The sequence below is a fragment of the Oryzias latipes genome, chromosome 7 (assembly GCF_002234675.1).
Source record: "Oryzias latipes chromosome 7, ASM223467v1".
In the NCBI taxonomy this organism is placed as follows: Eukaryota; Metazoa; Chordata; class Actinopteri; order Beloniformes; family Adrianichthyidae; genus Oryzias; species Oryzias latipes.
This window is the reverse complement of record NC_019865.2, coordinates 20,866,849-20,886,794: the sequence shown is the minus strand read 5'-3', so window position 1 is coordinate 20,886,794 and position 19,946 is coordinate 20,866,849. Positions and strand designations below refer to the sequence as shown.

Here is a 19,946-nt window from a genome sequence, read left to right as displayed (position 1 = left end):
AAAAAAGTAAGACGATTCTGAAGAAGTATCATACCGATTAAGCTGGTATTTGCATTATTAAATGACAAGTTTGTTTATTATGAATTTTACCATGTTTTTTTTTTTGACTTAGTAGAGGTTTTTAAACTGAACCGAACAGAAACTGAACATAAGCTAATCTAAAAATGTGTCAATATGGGAAATAATTTCAATTTATTAAGAATATAAATGTGCCAAACAACAGAGAACTATGACTACCATAAAATATTGACAGTGTGATAGTAATATTTATTATAATTTTGGAATGTAAAATAAAAATAGAATGAAGAGGTGTAACAATAAAAATGCAACTTTTTACAGCTTTTATTATCTGTGTACAGTAATAGCCTACAGTACTAACATAAATGCACATTTGTTTCTCATTTGAAAGTCCACATGTTGTGGATTTAGGCAAACATTTAAACACGTTTAATCTAAAAAAATGCATGGAAAAGACTATTTTGCTGTACCAATATAGAATCCAGAACACTAATTTTTAAATAAATTGTGCTTTTCTTAACTGCTTTATTTTAAAAGGTATGTTGTCCAAATTTTAAGACATCACTTAGTCTTACACTTTAAAAAAAAGAAAAAACTAGTACTGTGGTGGTTATTTTCCTCCATGACCTGGGCTTTCTCAGGATCCATTGTTCAAGTTACTTGTTTTTTTTTTTTTCAATATTTATCCTGCCCATTTCATTGAACAATGAGTAAAAGTAAACTTGGAGTTGCTGGTATTTTGTTGACATGAGATAAAATTTAACTTCTGTCTACCTCAGCTCATCAAAGTGCATATTGATTATATTTTGGTGTGGACAGCAGTTCTTATAAAATGTGCCAAACTAAAAAGCCAACAAAGCACAAATCTGACAGCTCATTAATAGATGTACATAACAGCAGTTTAGTTAGGACCCAACCTCTGATAAAGTGACTCTTAGATCCAAGTTATTTTATTATTGAAGGCTTTTTATTCTTAGTGACAAAGGGACAAAAGAGACATAACAGAAAAGAATGAATGATGACTGACCCTAACATAGATTGCAAGCCCTTGGTGCTTTACACTTGGTTTCACCATGAATAATATTCCTGTAAAAGACTTCTCACACTGTATCTAATCTGCCATGCTAAACAAGAATATATTCCCATCTTCTCTCTTTCGCTTAGGTTTTCTATTCTGTTCTGACAGGATCATCCGTTCCAGCCCCTAGCCCTTACCCAGGGTACCAGTGCAGAGGCAGTTGTGAGTCCGGGGAGGTGGCTTAGTCTGGTGGCTGTCCAGAATCTGTTGCACTAGCTGCTCCACTGAGAAGCCAGAGCTGCTGTTCCCATTGCTGCAAGTCCACTTGATGCCATGAACTGCCAGGAGAGAGGAGGAGACAGAGATTTCAGCCAGCTCAACGGACCACCAGCCATGCCAACCTCCAGCCCTACCCACTTCCATCGCCGTCTACCAGCCAGTGGGAAGTTAGTACAAAAAACGGAAAAAGATTGCGTTTTGTTTTCTTCAAAAAAAAAAAAAAAAAAAAAAAAAAAACTGCACTCCTTCGAGCTTGGATAAATGTAACTCATGATTCATTCTCTTTGATTTCATCACCACACTATCATAAATGATTTCTTTTCCCTTCTCCAGCTTTGTGAGCTTTCCGTTCTCTAATTTTCTCTAACTAACAATACATTTCCAACCAGTCCAGCATGGAACCCTGACCTAACCTTAAGACAGCCCCTCCTGTGACCTTGAACAATATTAAGTCAGTATTGAATCTGGATCCATCGAACAGTCTCCTTATGAAACCTCCTGTTATACCTCCTTATCTCTGTTTTGCTTCTTTCCCTCCCACGTTGAAACCTTTGTTGTTACTCTGCTTTATATTGTGTGTTGGTGAAGTTGGAAGAGATCTTGACCTCTACATTCATTATTCTGAACTGCAGTTACATTCTGAGAAGTCTCATGGGAAAAACATTAGCATTAAGCATCAACATTTCCCTAAAAAGTTTACATCCGTCCCTTCACTTGGATCCCCGACTCCTCGCTGATGTTTTACATACCAAGCAGGCCCCACTTCTGATAAGACAGCTGGTATTTTTTTATAGTTTGAAGGTAGCAAGAAAGACTACTGAGAGCTACAAGTAGGCTTTCAAAGGCAAAAAAAATTAGTATTTAAGTCCAGAAGCATACTTAGAATATCAAACAAACTCGAGCCAGCTTTAATTAAAGTACTTTTCACTGTAGTACTTCTTTAGCTTCATATATACAAAAGAGAAATGCTCCCCATAAAGACAGTGAGGCTTACAGCTTGTAAGAATTTGCTTAGCGACTGTCTGTTTGCACTTGAGATAAAAGGAAATGGAAACAGTGGAAGAGGTTGAGCGTACTGCAGATTAAAGATACAGCTAGTTAAAATGAGGCGAGAAAAGCTGGGGAAACATAATTAGATGACTGTGATGAGGATCTAACTTGAAAGCGTTAAGATCCTCTGGCAGATTACAGGCTGGTCACCAGCAGACGTCAGTAGAGCTGCTGTGATCAAGCCAAGATCATACGCTCCCCAGACAACTTGCTGTTGATGCAGCAAAGTCAGATTTATTCAGCCTTTTATCTACAATAACGGAGCTGAAAAAAAGAACAGTAAGTGTAACAGGGAAGCTTTTTTCTAATGTCAATTTAATTACTGCGCAAATAATTGTTTGTGTCTAGAGATTCCACTAAACGGGGCAGCTTCAGTCACCATTAACCTTCTGACAGACGTAATGCAAACAACACAAGTGAGATGATGCCAGCATTACTAATAAAGAGATAATGAGATAGCTGGTGAATGAAACAAAAAAAAAAAAGCTGTCATGAATCCTGTTTTGCGGCAAAGCCAGCGAGAAGGCTACAGGACGGTGGAGTGACTCCCAACAGTCCAGCAAACTAAAAGTGAGTGCTTAAAACAACAACTTACATCCAGCAAGCAGAGCTGTGCCTATTTGTCCAAACAATCTTGTCTCCTATCTGCACTAATCCCTCATGCCAGACCACTGCAGCCTTCCTCTTCTAGACAAATGTCTAGATGATGTCAGGGCCCCTGGAGGCTCTGGGTGGTTGATTTACAGTTACCGCTGTGTCTGCCTGTCTGCTCCTCTCACCAAGGCTTCGACTCTAAAGCGGACATGACAGGAGCAGCACCGCTAGGTTTTAATCTCAGGCAGCTGCAGCTGAGGTGCCAAACAGCAACCAGCTCCCATGATAATTCTAATAATTGCATGAACAGCATGATTTTGCCCCAATGACAAACACAGCTGATCTATGAGGCACCTGACTGCCTCTGCTTAACTTGGCACAATGTGGGAGAATGGAGCACAGCTGTCCGCTTCAACTGCTCTGCTCTTTTCTGGCCTGGAAACCAGTCTACTGTCCATCTGAGTGTTTCTCAAAGCTGCCCATGCTGTCAGTACACCAAGGACACAGTTGTGGAATTCTAATGCTCTGATTTAGTGCATTACAGGAAAGGAGTGAATCGAGACGGCTGCCTCGTCTATGAAACTGTTGCGTGCCCGAGCAGTGATGCCCCCTTGCTTCTCCTCCATCTCACAAATGCCACGAGCCGTTAGAGAAGATGAGGTGAAGCAAGGTCATGTTTCAGAACTTACACATGGAAGTATCTTTGTCTGCGAAGGAGTTTATGTGGGGTTTTCATCATCGTGAGACAGAATAACTTGATGTGATCCGTGAAATCTCCACAATCTCCTTTGTTGTTGTTTTTCTACATTAGAGGTGTTAAATGGTTTGTGCGGCAAAATATCAAACAAGGAATCATAAAAGGAAACGAAAAGATCAAAGAGGGTTATTACTTCGCTGAAGTAGGCAGTGTTGTGTTAAAATGCCAATTGAACATGAAAGCAGGGGTTTGTTGGAAAAAAATACTCATGAAACATTATCGGAATACAAAAATAGTTTCTGAAAATTTGCTATTTATATTCAAAACTTAAACTATGGGGTTTACAATTCTGCTAAGTGGGGATAAGAAAATAAAGTAAACATGTTGCCAACATCTAAACAGCCTAATAGGAATGTCAAACATTCGACATAGGTATGCATGTAAAATAGAAAAAACAAATCAACATAAAACTGAGTGCATAAATATGTACAGTGTGGTTTGGACTGATTTTAGTTTTAAAATCAGACACAAACACTGACTCCATTGGTAAATGCTGTCTTTTCTCAAGACCACTAGAGGGCAATGTTGCTCCATCACTGTGAGCCAACGTGTTTGATGCTCCCGGACAAAGAGAAAAAAAGAAAATATCATAGAAGAAAGACAGAAAGCAAAGATAGAAAGCAGGAGAGGGAATACTTGCTCTTTATGTAGCCCCTTCATGTTGCATGGCAGCTAGAAGGCATCACACACTCGCCCTTTTTGTCCCAACAACTACCACAGCTAATGACTTCACACATTACAGCAAATGGTGCTTGATTTTTACATTAAGCCCACAGATGAAATGAATACAGTAGGCCTTTGTTGCTCAGTGGCCGCCCTGAGGTGATGCTTCATGTTCAAATGTCCTTAAACTAATGCAGTGATGAGGGTAAAGATGTAGCTTACATTTTGGTGATGAGGGCTTTTGACTGCTTGTTAAGCAGCTAGTATTTGTGTGTGTGTCTGTGTGTGTGTGTGTTTGTAAAGTTGCTGACACTTTTCTCTTCACCTGGCCACATCACTAATAATTGGCCATCAGATTCAGCTATGCTAGTTTCTGAAAGACACAGTCTGTGGTATTTAAGAGTATTGTAACAGCACTCTAAAATATTTTAATGTCCCACAAAGTCCCCTTTTTAGCTATTATCGCCCAATAAAAACCCTCCCCTTCTTTAAAGTCTTTGCTCAGATGTAAATGCAAATAAAAACCTGCAGTCCACCTAAATAAAAGTTAATAAAGCTAATAACAACAGCAAATGGTCTATTTGAGAAAGATGGAGAAAAAAGAACCAGGGAGGGGAAGTGGAGGTATGGGGATTTCAGGTGAGTCAAATATTCCTGCTCTCATCCGCTAACATGAATCAATAACCAGCCTGCTGCCCTCCTCTGTCTCGATGGTCTCTATGGTTCAGACAAAAGGGAGCTGCACTCTCACTCAGCCCAGAATGGTGTCAGAGGTCAAGGGGAAGAGCTGAACTTTGCACAAGAGTGGAACGAAGCTCCGGGAAGAGGAGATAAAACATTGTAGGAATACTGGAAAGAAATGCATACTGGAATGAAGTGTGAGCCGTCTACAATGAGGGTGGAGGGGCTAAATCTCCCAGACCTGCAGAGTGTACTTCCGTGAGACGTTAGCTATAAAAATAAAATGCAAGGAGCAAATGCAAAGGCTAAAACTACATGAAATGTCTAAGATTCTAAGGTGGTGTTTAAAATACTCACACATTGGCTTGAGCTGGCCAATCAGCTCCTCCTTGGTCCACTTGGCCCATTCTTTCTTGTCGGTATTGATGGAGCACAGTATCGGCCCGCATGGTTTCCCACAATCCTCAATGGCTGGAACATTCAAATAGTGAACAAGGACGATATCAGGGTTCTGCAAAGAAAACAGAGCATGAAAAGGGTTAGGAGAGATGATAGGATGGATCACTTCAGGAAGTGCACAACAGGAAGAGCTGTTGCCACGCGCTGTGGCACTCACACACAAGTGCTTTATAGTTGAAAATAATTCCAAGGTTTTGTGAATGAAGCTAAATTGCTGCATGGTCACTCTCACGCACAGGAGAACAGAGGAGTGAGCGTGCAACAATAAACACTGCCATGCAGCTGAACAAATCTGGGATCAGAATGCAGCAATAATCTCGCTCATTATATGACTGTCTGTATCTCTGCATCTTTAAATGTGTGTGTGTGATTGGTTTGGTGGGCTCATTTACTTGGGTGCCACTATGTGCATTTGTGTTAATTACAACGTGTGCTCACATAACACACTTATGGCATTTTGTCAAATCCTCCCACACAGTGAGACAATGCCCTCCATTAGCTCGCGTTTACCACGTCGAAACTTAACAATTTACTGAATGCAGATTTCCACTGGGTTACCTTTGCAAATTCTCTAAATTGACAGCTTATTAATAATAGGCAGCATTAAAAGATTAGTTGTGCAGGTGTGGATATATGGTAATTTCTTGTGACTATGTGAGGATTTTATTATAAAATGCTTCACTTCCAATCTTTACAAATAACAAAATATATCTAATTGCCCCAAACTGAAACAAATAAGCCAGTCACACCCACACTGACTACTCAAAGCAAAACTCCAAATCTTTTAGACTTTCAAATCTTCTAGGTCAAACTCAGCTTGCTAATGTCTTTGTTGCTTTGGAGGAAAAGAGTGAATCCCAATGTTTGTGCCCAAGTAGTTTAAAAGCAGCTAAAACCAAACCCAGGAGCGTGCATCTAAACAAGATGCGAGAACAGACAAACAAACTTCGACACTGATTGAGAAAAATGCCGTGACAACACATGTGCGTGACTGCAGTAGGAAGCTTCATCAGTGCTAAGTGGCAAATAAATCAAGGTGCTGCTACTGTAGACCTGTGCTCCCTCTCAATGTGAACCATTAATCTGAGAGTGCACCCCCCCTCCCAATCTTCACTACTTCCTTACATCAAACAGGGGTGTAGCTTTCAAGTATGCAGATCCGCAAATGCTACAATAAACATCACAGATCTACAAAACAACCGTCTCTGCGTCATCACTGTCAGGCGTTCTCAGGAAGACAGATGACCTCAACCACAAACTTTAGATGGACATTGCAGTAACTTTATCTCATTGCTTTCCTGTCAGCGACACAGACATTAGATGACTGACGCCTTGTTTAGATGGAGAAGGCAGAGGCAGTTTGTGTTGCCCCCAGATGGCATCACCAGCTGTGTCAATAGCCAAGAGATGCCCTCAATCTTTACTTGGAATGAGAGCACTGAATGTAGACAGCTTCATTCAATTATGAGCGCACATGAATGCATGGAGATGCGCGAGTGCAGGTGGGAGTGAGAACGCGCAGACACATGCACAAAAACAGATTGAGGAAGGACAAACTCATTAGCATAGTGTTAACAGACAGAGCATATAGTTGCGAGACACACAATGGCTCACAGGGAACACTTGTGCATGTAGGTATGAACACTCCTCCATTCAACTCCCACTGGTTTCGCTAACTTTTTACACACACTTGAACGCTTGGTGTAAATACATGTGGCAATCCTGAAGTTTTTCCTAGAAAAGGAATTTTTGTGTGTGTGTGTGTCACCGTGTTCCACAATTGGAAATCTGTTACGTGTTGTCAACAGAGGAGGGAGCTAGAGGCAAACAACGACCAGAACTTTTCACTCTCCTTCCCCAGTCCTGTTTTAATTCCTTTTCTCCTTCTACTTTACAACATATTTAACAGTTTTCTCCCAGCTCAGGCTTACCTCCACTCAGAGAGGCAAAACAACACAATGAAAATGTAAAGCGCCACATAAATCTATCAGGATGGTAATTTAATTTAATTTCCTGCTGGCTGCTTTCTTTTTCCACTGTGTAATATCAGGAGTTTGTTCAGAGAAGAGGGAAAAGGCTGAGGGGGAACTTTTTGCCTGGATGGTCTTTTTCAGAGAAAATGAGATCTCATTAACTTATTGATTAATTGTGTAATGTAGTCTTTTGGTTGTTTTTTCTCTCATTTCCCATGCGGGTCTCAGGGCAGCCTTCCAGCCTCATTTCCACTTTGCTGGGGAGGACTGGGATAGAAATTTGAGGTGTGCAATGATTTCAGAGGCTTCCCGTTTTTATTTCGGATTCCACAAATCACACCTATCTAAACAGCGCTGCTCTGAAAATATCAAGTAATTGTAAAATTAGAGAGAGGCAAAACAGATGTGCCTGATGAAGTTGCAAAATCTGATTGATAAAAAATAATTTCATTGTTTTTGACCATATCTTCACATTCCTCCAAGTACCAACAATTCCTGGACATTTCTGACTGTTTGCATGAATTTTGCTTGTTTCTAGATTCACATGGACATGCGTGCCAACTATTCACATGTATTAGAGAATGAATTATCAAGCAGGCTTGTCTCTTGCCAATGTTTTGATGTTGCTGTGTTGTGTTAATGTTTGCTGCGCCTCCCTTGAACAGATGGATGGATGTTGAGCTAATTACTAGCAGAGTCTTGGGGAGTCAGCCATGGGGGCGGAAGGCTTGCTGAGTGGGTGGTCTAGCGCCATGATGCCCCTCTGTTCACCCTTCTTGCTTACAAATACTACCAAATTCACAAACATACATGGCATGTGGGCACATGTGAGATATCGCGCATTCGGAAATTCAGTTTGTTGCAAAATGCACAAGACCTCTAGGACAAAGCTGGTGTGGGAACGCTTTGCACGTTTGAACACACAGGCATATGCAAGACATCGCCATCGCAACCGAAGGATAAAGGTGCTGTTGTAGCCTGGCAACAGGTTTTTCTGGCACCCACGCATTTTAAGGCAGCCCATGCTCCTACGATCTCTCAGTGACTGCCTGGCTCGTCCTGAAGTCATAACACCCTGTTCTACTCCTAAAGACGAGGAGGGAGAGGAAGACGAAACAATGGCTAATGAAGCTAAAGACAAGGACTCGTCAGATTTTGGTAGGGATGGATACAGTGACCTTCTACTTCATGTTGAATATGTGACAGTGAGCCCACGTGCTGAGCTGAAAAGATATGACTAAATGAGACTTCAGCAGGAACCACAGCAATCGGAAAGATCTACTATAAGAGCTTTGCCAGTGTGTGCATACCCTCATTAAGTCTCTGTGACCCTGCCAAAAATCTGCCACTCCCCTCTTTCATGTTACTGTTACCCCAACAGCCAACCACAGCTCATTAATGATATGGAAAGCAAACCAGAAATCGGTAAAAAAAAAAAAAAAAAAAAAGCAGAAATATGGAGATGTACACTCAGTCGTTCAGGCAGCTTTGCTCTGTGGTTTCACTCGAACCGGCCTCGTAACTTGTGCGCAGAAGTGATAAGAACACCATTAACATGAAAGGATCTTAATTGAGAGGGGATGCCACTTCAAACATGGATGAGCCAGAGCGTGTAGGGGGAAACCTTGTTCCACAGTGATAAAAAGGAAAACATTTTGTAGAGGGTTGGCTTCAAATCTCTTCAGTACAGAGCAGACATGGTCTCAGGTATGAGCAAAGGCTGACTTTCCACCTCAATTCTAACAAAGGAATGGGAAAAATCATAAAAGCAGGGAAGAAATAAAACAGTTCTTCATAGTAGAATTGAACAAGCAGGCTTTGGGGACATTCATATCAATGAAAAATATGATGAAAGTTGGAGCAGACAATTGTTTGGTTGCAAACATTTGCGGTAAGTCGTAAATGAAGAGGGTGATGAATGTAAGGCGGTGTATGTTTTTGTTTGTCTTTCAGTCTGCCCACATTCAAATATAAATAGCCTGTGAATGAGCGTCAAGAGGCAGATTTTTGCACGTTAGTTTCTGTACCTTCATCAGTATGCACGCACAATGGGTGCAATGAGCTGTGAGTCTGAGTGCACCGGCTGCATATTCATGTTGGTTTAGTGAGGAACGCATATTACATTTCACTCTGTGCATCTTTTTGCATGTCTCTGTGGTTTTATCTTCATATGAAAGCACCTTTGCATTGGATCTATGGGTTGCACATCTTGTACACACTGAAAAGGTTGCACGGGTGATTAAAGCCTTGCGCACGTGGGTTTGCGGGGGCAGGTGCCCTGGCAGTGGCACTGTGATGGATAGCATGGCGTGCCAGTCATTAGGCAGCCTCCTGGCCTCTGGCACTGAGGTTGCACTCTTAAACACTGCCCTCCCTCGCCTGTCCCCAAACACCACTGCTTATTTCAAGGTCAACTGCCTCTGTGGTGCTGCAAGTTCACCTCCGCGAGTCACAAGACTTCTTGCTTTGTTTGGAACCTTTATCACTCACTGCCAAAGGGTGTGTTTCAGAACGTGGGGGTGGTTGGCTGGTGCCTTGCCTCGTGCCGGCACACAGAAGCACACGCAGTGCATGAGCACACAGCCTCACATACACTGAGGTAAAAAAAATCTCAAACCAGCCTTGAAAAAACAACAAAAACCCACAACTCCAATTGAAGAGGAAGAGCAAACCCCTGTTTGATCCTGCTTCTCTCCGGGAAGTCTGTGACAAGCTCCTTATTTAAATGTTCCCAGTTTAAAAAAACATCCTAATTTGGGTGTCTGGAGTCAATACTTAACTTAACTGATAGACTTTATAGTCTGCTGCTGCACCCTGTTCTCCTCCAATGCAATACAGTTTTTATGCTAAGCAAAAAAAGTTTACCTGGGGCGGGTGTCAATCCAATACTGAGAGGCAATTAGGTGTAATGTGACCAAAGCAAAATAAAAAACAATATCCTATTTTAAGACAACACATGACAGGCTTATTCTTGCAGGCAGTAGTTTATCTATTGTATTTTTTAAGTCTTTTCCTGTTTGAACAATTTTAACATACTAATAAGTTAAAATAATGTGCAATACCTCTGACAAGTACACAGCAGTCTGAGGAGAAATTAGCCTGATGGAAGTAATCGTTTTTCTTTTCTTATTAGTTTTACAGGAGATCGTTGCAATTTCTTCATTAAAGTTAACAACACAATGTTTTTTTTTTTTATCAATGTGTGCTGTTTAAAGCACACCCGTCTGATCTACTTAATTAGAGCTTTAACAGTATTCACCTCCCCGTCTGTAGTTACACCTGCTGAGCTCTTTAAGAGCTATGAGTTAAGTAACTCCTAGCGCTTGCACTAATGTTGACAGTTTTATAGATGGAAGGTTGGGCTAAAGCAATAATACTGCAACTTTGAATTGTTTTTGATGCAGTGCATGATTAAGCCGATATCAGGTTCTATAATTTGACCAGTTAGGTGTTGCTGACCCACAGGTAAAGCTACTGGGAGTTTTGTAGTGATATTCTCCACTCAGTGATGAAAAGACTGAACTTTTTGACTCTGAACTTTTTTCCCCCCACATGATATGTTCTACCTTGTATTCAGCTTTTCAAACAGTCTTGTACACAGTCTATAGTGGTGCTCGCTTGAATGATGTCTTGACTTCTAAGATTTTCACCACCCACAGCCTGTGCTTCCTCCCACCATGTTTTCACAATATGTTTACTTCAAGTGATAAAACTAATTTAGCTGCAACAATTGCGGTGCATTTTTTCTTATTATGGTTCGCGTGACCTGGTTTCTCATACTACAGTATCTAAGCATCTCCTCTTACAGGAACTAAGACTTTAGTAAAGCTGTAGCACTTTTCTCACATCTATACCGTGTGTGTGTGAGAACATAAATGTGTGACACGTCATGGCCTTTTTATATTCTTAATGTGACAACTGTAGACCTTTATATTGCAGAAAATGGTGCATTACGATATGTCACAGCCCTAGAGGTAGTTTGTGAAGAATTTTCTTTTAATCTGTATCACCTAAACTGTTTCCATCCAAGAGCTGTATGAAGGATGGAAAACAAGAGCCACAACCAGAGATTCTGATTCAGGGAAGATTCTTACTCCACCTCTTTACCTCCACTACCTCGTGTTGAGGCTGTGAAATATGAAAGGCATAACTCGGAACTTTTGAGGAACAGGAAGAGGCCAGCATGTTTGAGCTTGTTTCAGAGGAAGCCAGGGGCTGAGGCCTGTGATGTTTAATTCAGTAGCACATAATCACTCCGATGGAGTTGAGAGTGAGGCTTTAAATAACTCAGCTTAGAGGGGCAGAACTGCTTCACTCTGTGTGGGGGAATGCAAGTCAACGTGTATGTGTGAGAGCATGTGCTGTACGAGCTGTGTGTGTGACTGTGTTAATATATGAGTGCGTTTTGCAATTCTACATGTCTGAGAGTTAGCATGAGAGAGTGCTTCACTATTTTTGAGCATGGCTCCTCCCAACTTTGAAATGTATTTGTGCGGTTCACCACTTTTAAAGGTGGAGTTCATCTGTTGCTGTGCCAAGCGTCTGCATGCATTACATTGCAAGTGCAAAAGGCCAGTATTCAGTGCCTGAATATGGAGGAGCATTTTGGATGCCAAGCAGGCAGGCAGGCAGTAAGTCAGGCGGTAAGCCGGGCAGTCAAGCGTTGAAGGCCCTTTAGCTGCCACAAGTCAACTCACAGTTTACAGCCTACTTATTCATCCTAAGGCCCTTACAGAGTACACTACCCTCTCCATTACTTGTGGTGGTCCCAAGTGAGAGGCCCGGCTGCCCGGAGGGGTTGAGAAAGGGACATCAGGAGCTCATATGGCTGCCATAATGACCTCAACAGCGCCAGTGGCACTGATCCTGATACTCACCGGCCATGCAGGTGACCCAGAGTCACAGATGAGTAGGAAGAAGAAAAGGAAGTTACTGAGCTCTTTCAAATGCAGGAAGGATTCATTTCTCTGCTGTCCATTCATGTTTTTTTCTCTGGTTTTGTTTTGTTTTCGCCTCACGATAACCTTCCAACCTCTGGCTCTCCCTGAGTCTTTTCCAAATGCTTGTTCTCTCATTTTCATCTCTTTCTCTTGGGGCACAGTGCAATTCTTTTGGATGAAGAACCACAGCTAATGCCATCTCTTTCATCTCTCCATCTTCTGTTCTTGTTCCCTTTCATACCAGTGCAGATTCTAATTTGTTTATGTGTGTTGTCTTTGTCCGTGTGCCAACGGACAAGGCAAAATATTTATGTGGCTCTGTCCGTGTGCCTGTGAGTGAATCAGGACTTCACAGGGGCATCCAGGAGAGTGAGATGTGATGGTGCATTTTTAAACAGGGACTTACAGGGAGGACTGAAGTGTGTCCAGCTGCAAGACAGGCTAACCTGGCTGCTCTCTTTCTCTCCAAAAGCTCATCAACAATGGACAACACTAGTTATCAACACCACCCACAACAGCATTTGAGGCTGGAAGAGACAGCTCATCCTTTCACTTTCTGTTAGAACATACATAGAGATCAATATTCACTAAAATGCTTTAAAAACGTCTTACAAATAATTAAACTAAGTCATAAAAACTGGTCTGCTGCGATTATTTGTTCCGTCAAATCTGCTTAGAAGCTTGTAATTATTACAAGTTTGAATAATGGAGCAGACCCTGAACTCAGCTTGGCAAGACCTCTCTGTGAAGAAACACACCAGCTCTGACACACACTCCATATAAATGGGTAATCAAACGTCTGCCCCCAGGGGAAAAAAAAGCTCAAACGGTTTCTTAGCAACCAATAGTGTATATTGGTTCCACATGAAAAATGGAAAAAAAAGGCTGCAGCTGCAAGTGAGAAAGAATTAAAGAATGAGGTTGAGATAAACAGCACATATTAGAAAGAGATATAAGGGTTCATGGGGTGAAGTACAGAGTGGTCAAAGATAAGAGGCTGTTTTATTTGGATATGAAAAGAGACAGAGGGAAAAAAGCGCCATCAAAGGTCTGCCAATCTGATCGACAAACAGCATTTCCCTTGCCTCCCCACAGGGGCAGTGTTGACTGTGAGTTAATCTGAGGTCCATGGACAGTTGAGATCATGGGAACGAGCTGTCAAATCAAGGCTTAGACAGGGATCATCACAGGAATAAATAATTAGCTACACACTGCTACAAACATGTGACACAGGAGGGAAGGGGGCTACATGGGGCTCCAGAAAAACGGTGTTCTTCAAATTACATTAGTTTAAAAAGCAAAGCACAGAGGTGTGAGCTGTTGAAATGATGGAAAAAGTAATGAGTCCTATAAAAATCTGAAAAGAAGTGAAACATGATGTTTTTATCTTACAGAAACTTATGACCAATGCTAAACAGACAAGTCAAGACAAGTCTCCCTTAAAATGATCTAACAAAAAGAAAGAGTTGCATTTTATTTGTTTATCTGCGTGTAAAATGCAAAGAGCGTGTAATAGTTGCTGTGTGCGTCTCCAAGATAGTAGTGTGCCAGTGCATATGTGCTCGCCGCTTTTTGTAGAATTTGCAGTAAGGAGCCACAGCGAGGCGTCCTATCGGCAGCCGGCAGCTGCCACAAGGAGGCTTCCAAATAGCAAGTGCAAGGCCGTGACAGAGGGAAAGCAACATCAGCCTTCTGGTTGTGTAACAGGAAATTAATTGAGACTATCAATATGGTATTAATCATTAAAACACAGGTGCTGACACAGCGCTTTGCTGATTGCTCCACTGGTGGAAACCAGCACATACACAAAGAGTAAAAGTTTAAACTGCTGGTTTGTAAAGAATGCAGATGAAAGGATGGTGGAACAAAGTGCAAAAGTAAATCCAGCTATTTAAATGCATTAAGGTGGGTAGTTTTACAAGTACCTACTTTTTGAGCTGCCTATGAAAGTGCCTAAATCGTGAGGGTAATTGAAAGGACATTCAAATCTCAAATTGCCAAATTATCTCCATTGGAGGCCATGGTTCTTATAACACCTAATCATTTGTGAGGCAAAACACAGCAAGGACGGGTGTTAATCAACCAGAGGAGAGCCTAATACACAAACACTGTCTCCAAATTGTTGTTGGTGTCTTGGTGAAGGCTTCCCATGAATAATATATCACAATCATCAGTGAAGACAAAGCAGAACCACCTAGTGATATAATACAAAATATTAAAAAAAGAAAAAAAATGATGCATATATGTATATAGATATATATATGTATATATATATCTATATATCTATATATAGATATATATAGATATATAAAGATGTTTGATTGTCTATCAATGGTTTAACAGCTGTGAAAGATGTTGGTGTTTATGATTATTTTTTTTGACTAAGTTGAGTCCAGCATCAACTAATTGCTCTTGGCATATTATGCCGAACTGGCTCTCTGAATCTGCTGGTGTCAAGGTAGAGCTTATGAAATGTTTATGATTCTAGAGCTGTAGATAAGACGGAGATTGATCTGGATCAAAAGGCAAATAAGATTGCCAAAGCTCAGAGTCAGCTGAAAAACAGAGGGGAGGGGAAAAATAGACTTTAAGAAGAAGATGCATTAACACTGCTCTGGCCCTGGGAGAGCATAAAGTAATAAGTACTTCCTCTAAACACCACACTGGAAATGCTATACTAATACACAACCACCACTGGCAGCTGATACAGTAGTTGTGTAACTTTAATTAATTACAGTTTTAGAAATTTTTATATCAATGCTTGTTTTAAATAAAATGTGTTTTTTAAAACATTTCCTCACAACTGAATTGTAGACAAACACCAACAAATGATGTCTGGTTCAGAAAAGTGAACGATTATTATGTGTACGTCGAGGATGAAAGAATCTCTATGAAATTGCTTTAATTTGACTAATGTAATGACATAATTGGGCAGATCAGAAAACGTTGAACTGCATTTAACATTTGTTAAACACAAATGGGTAATTTGCTTTTGTGAGCAGTGTTGTGCTGGTGTGTTGTGGTTGGGAAAACAGCATATTTCCAACATAGTAGTAGTGTCTTAGCATGCTTACTCCTGTATTATGCCTTAGTCAAATGCACTCGTACGGAGATTGATCTGTACAAAGGAGCACAGGCGTGTCTTGCAGTTTCCTTGTGGCTCATGTGGCCACCTGTGAAAATGGAACGATTGCTGTGCTTGTGGTAAGTGTATCGTGAAGAATTTGTAAGCATAATGTAAGTTTTACACACATGATGTATGGGTGTCGTTCAGTATCCTTATGCCACACTTTAGTCATTAGTAAGGTGTGCACACTGGCTCTTTACTGACTACATGCCCAAAGCACGAGGTGTGCATGTGATATGCAAGTGCATGTGGGATGCCCACACAAACTACACTTTGATTTTCTAATTTCTTCATTTCTATTAGCCAGACTGCAAGCATGAAACATGCAACAGGCACACAATTATTATTTGAACAGCACTAATGAGCTCCCTGAGCAATGGGAAGGTTTTGGGGAGGTTTTTAAAAAAAAAGAAGACGTACTATGCCTGTTTTCATCTATCTACTTACCCTAACAATCTGACACCTGCAGCATGCCCGTCAAAACAACATGCATGAACATTTTTGCCCTACAGGCTCACAGAGCGATCTGCAACTTTGATATTTTGTTGCGGTCACTTGCGTGCGGATATCCCATGTCCACCCGAAGGGCAGTTGTAATTAAGGCATTCAATTGAAAAAAAAAAAAAAACTATCAGATACAAATAAAGCAAAGTGTCAATGTTTGTCAAAAATTTTAAGTAAAACTTTAAGTGAAGGTCAGTCATTTTTTATTGGTTTCTGTGAAAACAAACAGGCTTAATTGGAGCAAACCACTCCACCACATCTGTTTTTCATTAGACCAAACTTTACTAAATACTCTGGTTTTTACTCATCTCATTTTCAGTTTGCTGAGTGCTATCACTTAGCTTTCCTGTTTAAATCTGATGGACATCTGGAGGAGCTTCAACATCTTTCTTGTGAGAAAACTAACTTCCCCTGCATTTGAGTCTTAATGCAACATAACTTAACAGTGGGCCTGACTCAGACAAAGGCCTGTTGGCCAAACTGTTGAAACCTCAGCCTTTGTTTGAGGGTATATGATGATGGTAAATGGTGTATACTTATATAGCGCTTTTCTACCTTACTCGAAGGTCCAAAGCCCTTTATAGTCACTGTCCCATTCACCCAGTCACACACTCACACACTGATGTCGGCTCCGCTGCCGAACACTGTCGCCAACCTACCACCAGAGGCAAGCTGGGGTTCAGTGTCTCGCCTAAGGACACTTCGACACATGGGTGTGCAAGGCAAGGCGGGAATCTAACCTGCAATCTTACAATCAGGGGTCGACTGCCCTACTGCTGCACCATGGCCGCCCGTGATGAGGTCTTGCATTTAGCACTGCACAAGCCAGCTGGAACTCTTATCAGCTTTCCTGCTGCTAACATTTCTGCTTTGGTTTGCCATCACTGGAGCAAAATGGGAAATGATATCATCAAATGGAGCCCCTTTTCAAAGGCCAGAGGAACTTGTATGTATGCATTAATACGTGTATGTATGTGTCTGCAACTGGGCCAGATAGATGGATGGGATCCTTTGATGATACTCCCAGTGGCCCTGGCAAGCTTACAGGAGCGGAACAAAGCAGAGACCACCAGAGACTTGGGGTCCAGGCTCCAGGGCCTGTTCTGTCCCTCCCCTTCTCAGCTTGCCTTACCCTTACCTCCTCTGATCAATACTGGTACCTAATCACTGAGGACAGTATGTTAGACTGCTCTTTCTCTCATCTCCTCTTTTAGTTTTCTTCTCCAACTCTCTAACTTGCTGCTTCTTGCAAGCATCAACTAAATGCTTGCTGTGTCCCATTTTTGCTATTCTGATTTTTGTTGAAGAGATTTATAGTAAATATTTGAACAAATAATTCAAGATAAGAGAGTATCCCAGAAAAACCAACACTGATGGAAACCATAGTAAATGATGTGCAGCATGCATGAACTTGAATAATAATCCATCTCCTCAATTTGGTGGCTTTATCCTAGTTATCTAATTGCCTGTGTGCTTTTTTTCTTAATAAACTAATGAATGCTGCTAAGCTGAGGCATGGAACAATATAGGAAGCAATAAGAAGCACTACTTTAAACTGCACACTGCATCAGAACAGCTGAATAATTTGTGAGAGAAATAATTACGGGGCAGAAGAGCAGGCATCAATCCTGGAACACCGACAGTGCCCTCACTGGAAACTACCTCACCCATAAGCCAAGGCTCCATTAGGTATTGTCTGGGGCCTGCCGGCTAATTTGTTTGCATCAATAATACATTCAAATGATTTATCTAACTTGCAAATGAGTGTTCATTTACTGGTTTGAGAGGGTAGGAGGAGAAGAGGCTGCAGGAAAGTGTGAAAGGCTGAAACAGCTGGTTGGGGATATCTGGGACAGAGTTAACGCTTTTGAAGGCTGCTGGATGGTGATCCACATTTTTTAGATTTATAATAAAATGGTTGTGTTTTACATGTAGTGTTAGTCAGACTGCATGTGAGGCAGCAAAAGGTCGCAGTGTGAGTGACCAATCCTTGCAAAGTCACGACAAATGCAGCAGAGTCCCACAATATTTTACCTGTTGAACTGTAACGTGTATTTGTGTCTGTCAGAAGAAAAAGCTGTGGCATTAGTGAGACACGGTTGGTTGCCGTTTGGGAATATTGGGACCCCCAGTGCCCTTTGATCTCTGAGCTACACTGCCTGAAGGAGGTGAAAGGCAGCGTGGAGGCGAGCGCTGAAGAGAGAGATTGGAGAGGAGGAAGGAAGCTGGCCATGTACATATGCTGCCTCTCTGTGCCAAGCCCCACTGGCTCAGGCAACCCACACATACGCTGCACTGCTGCTGCTGTTAGCACTCAGGCCCTCTCCAACACACACACACCATGGCACTACTTAGTCAAACAAAGCTGGAACGATGAATCTGGAGAGAGACCGGGTCTCCCCACTCACAGCACTGCCAGCATAGGGTGGCATAACACAGCCTGATTACACACAAACACACACATGCACATACTCAGTGGTGGCTTTCAGCTGTTTGGCCAGTGAGCCCCTATATTGTTACTCTTCTAGTGTTGCTCATTGTGAAATGCTGTTGGATGAATTGCAGTATGAATTGAGATACTTTCATTATCTCCTGATGTGCTGGTCTTCTTCACCTCCATTGAACTTAGGTAGAACCTGTGAAATAATCATTTTTTTTTGCTAGGCCCCCAAACAGACCCATGAAGAGGAAAAAAAACAAACATATATATATACGTACTTTTACAACTTTTTTTCTGAAATCCAGTAAAATGATAACACTCTAAGGGCAAAGGGTCCTTATCATTCACAGTAAAAACCATTTAGAAAGAGATCCAACAATGTTAGTTTTTTTCCACTGATTTTTTTTTGTCAATTGGGGAAAAAAAATCCTGTCTTGGTTGAAATAACAATGAGCAGAAATTGTTCAGAACTGGTGATTCTGAAAGAGAAAACATTTTTTAATCCTAACTACTCCAACTTTTTTGTATTAAGGAATAAGGCGCTGTGCATATATGTTTAATTTAGAGAAAAAGAGGTATATTGTGGATACAGGTACACTGATTTGTGTTGAACTACACACTACACTAAAAAATATAATGAGCACTGGCAGTTTAGATTTAGGTTCCTCAATTACTGCTTTTTAAAAAATTATATTATAAAGAAAAGATGCTAGATTGTTCAGTTTTATCATTAATGCTTTCTTTTGGGACTTTATATTGCTCTAACTACTACAGGGTGTTTAAAAACCCATTTTGATAAAAATAATGTTTTTGGTATTTTTTACATGGTCTTGTGGCATTTTTCTCAAAATGAAGCACTTATATATTGAAAATTAAGCTGAAAAATACAATTCTGAGTAGATATTTATGTAAATTGTTGTGAATCAGCAATAGATAGAAAAATGCCATTAATTGCGATTTTCTTTGCACCGATAATGTTAGGTTGGGGTTGTGAGAAGTTGTAGGCACGGAAAGACAAGGCGAGGCAAGATTATTTGCATAGCACATTTCTTGTACAAAGACAATTCAAAGTGTTTCACAAAAAAGCTAGGAGAGGGTGTCAACAGCTGAATATAGGGGCAGGCTTACTCTGCGACAACCATCCTGTCCATAACTCAGAGGACATAGTTACTGTCACTCTGCAGTAACTATGTCCTAAAAACGACTCAATTTTGTAATCATAAATTAAAGCATCAGTTGGAACATTTTATAATAGATCAAAAGATGACAGGAGGGAGGCTTTAATTGTGCGGAGGAGCATACACAATGTGTTAAGAAAAGACAATAGTAGCATTTGGGGTAAAGGGAGGACAAGGTCTGGATGGCCTCTGAGCTGCACTGAACAGGTCTCCCTGCTGGGATTCACAGCAAGGTCGAAAAAAGCAAGTAAACACCAACCACATC

At 41.1% G+C, this 19,946-nt stretch overlaps 1 protein-coding gene across 7 annotated transcripts in view; it reads right to left on the bottom strand.

Annotated features, from left to right (window-relative positions):
• LOC101168211 (calmodulin-binding transcription activator 1-like) overlaps positions 1-19,946 on the bottom strand; it is a 325,673-nt gene that overhangs the window by 36,304 nt on the left and 269,423 nt on the right. For 6 of the 7 annotated variants that reach the window (XM_023956778.1, XM_023956774.1, XM_023956775.1 and 3 more), the window contains 2 exons: positions 5,418-5,571; positions 1,234-1,374 (listed from right to left, as the gene is read on the bottom strand). In XM_023956778.1, the coding sequence (XP_023812546.1) occupies positions 1,234-1,374; positions 5,418-5,571 (295 nt within the window). The remainder of the gene's footprint in view (positions 1-1,233; positions 1,375-5,417; positions 5,572-19,946) is intronic. The other variant, XM_023956777.1, reaches the window with a different exon arrangement.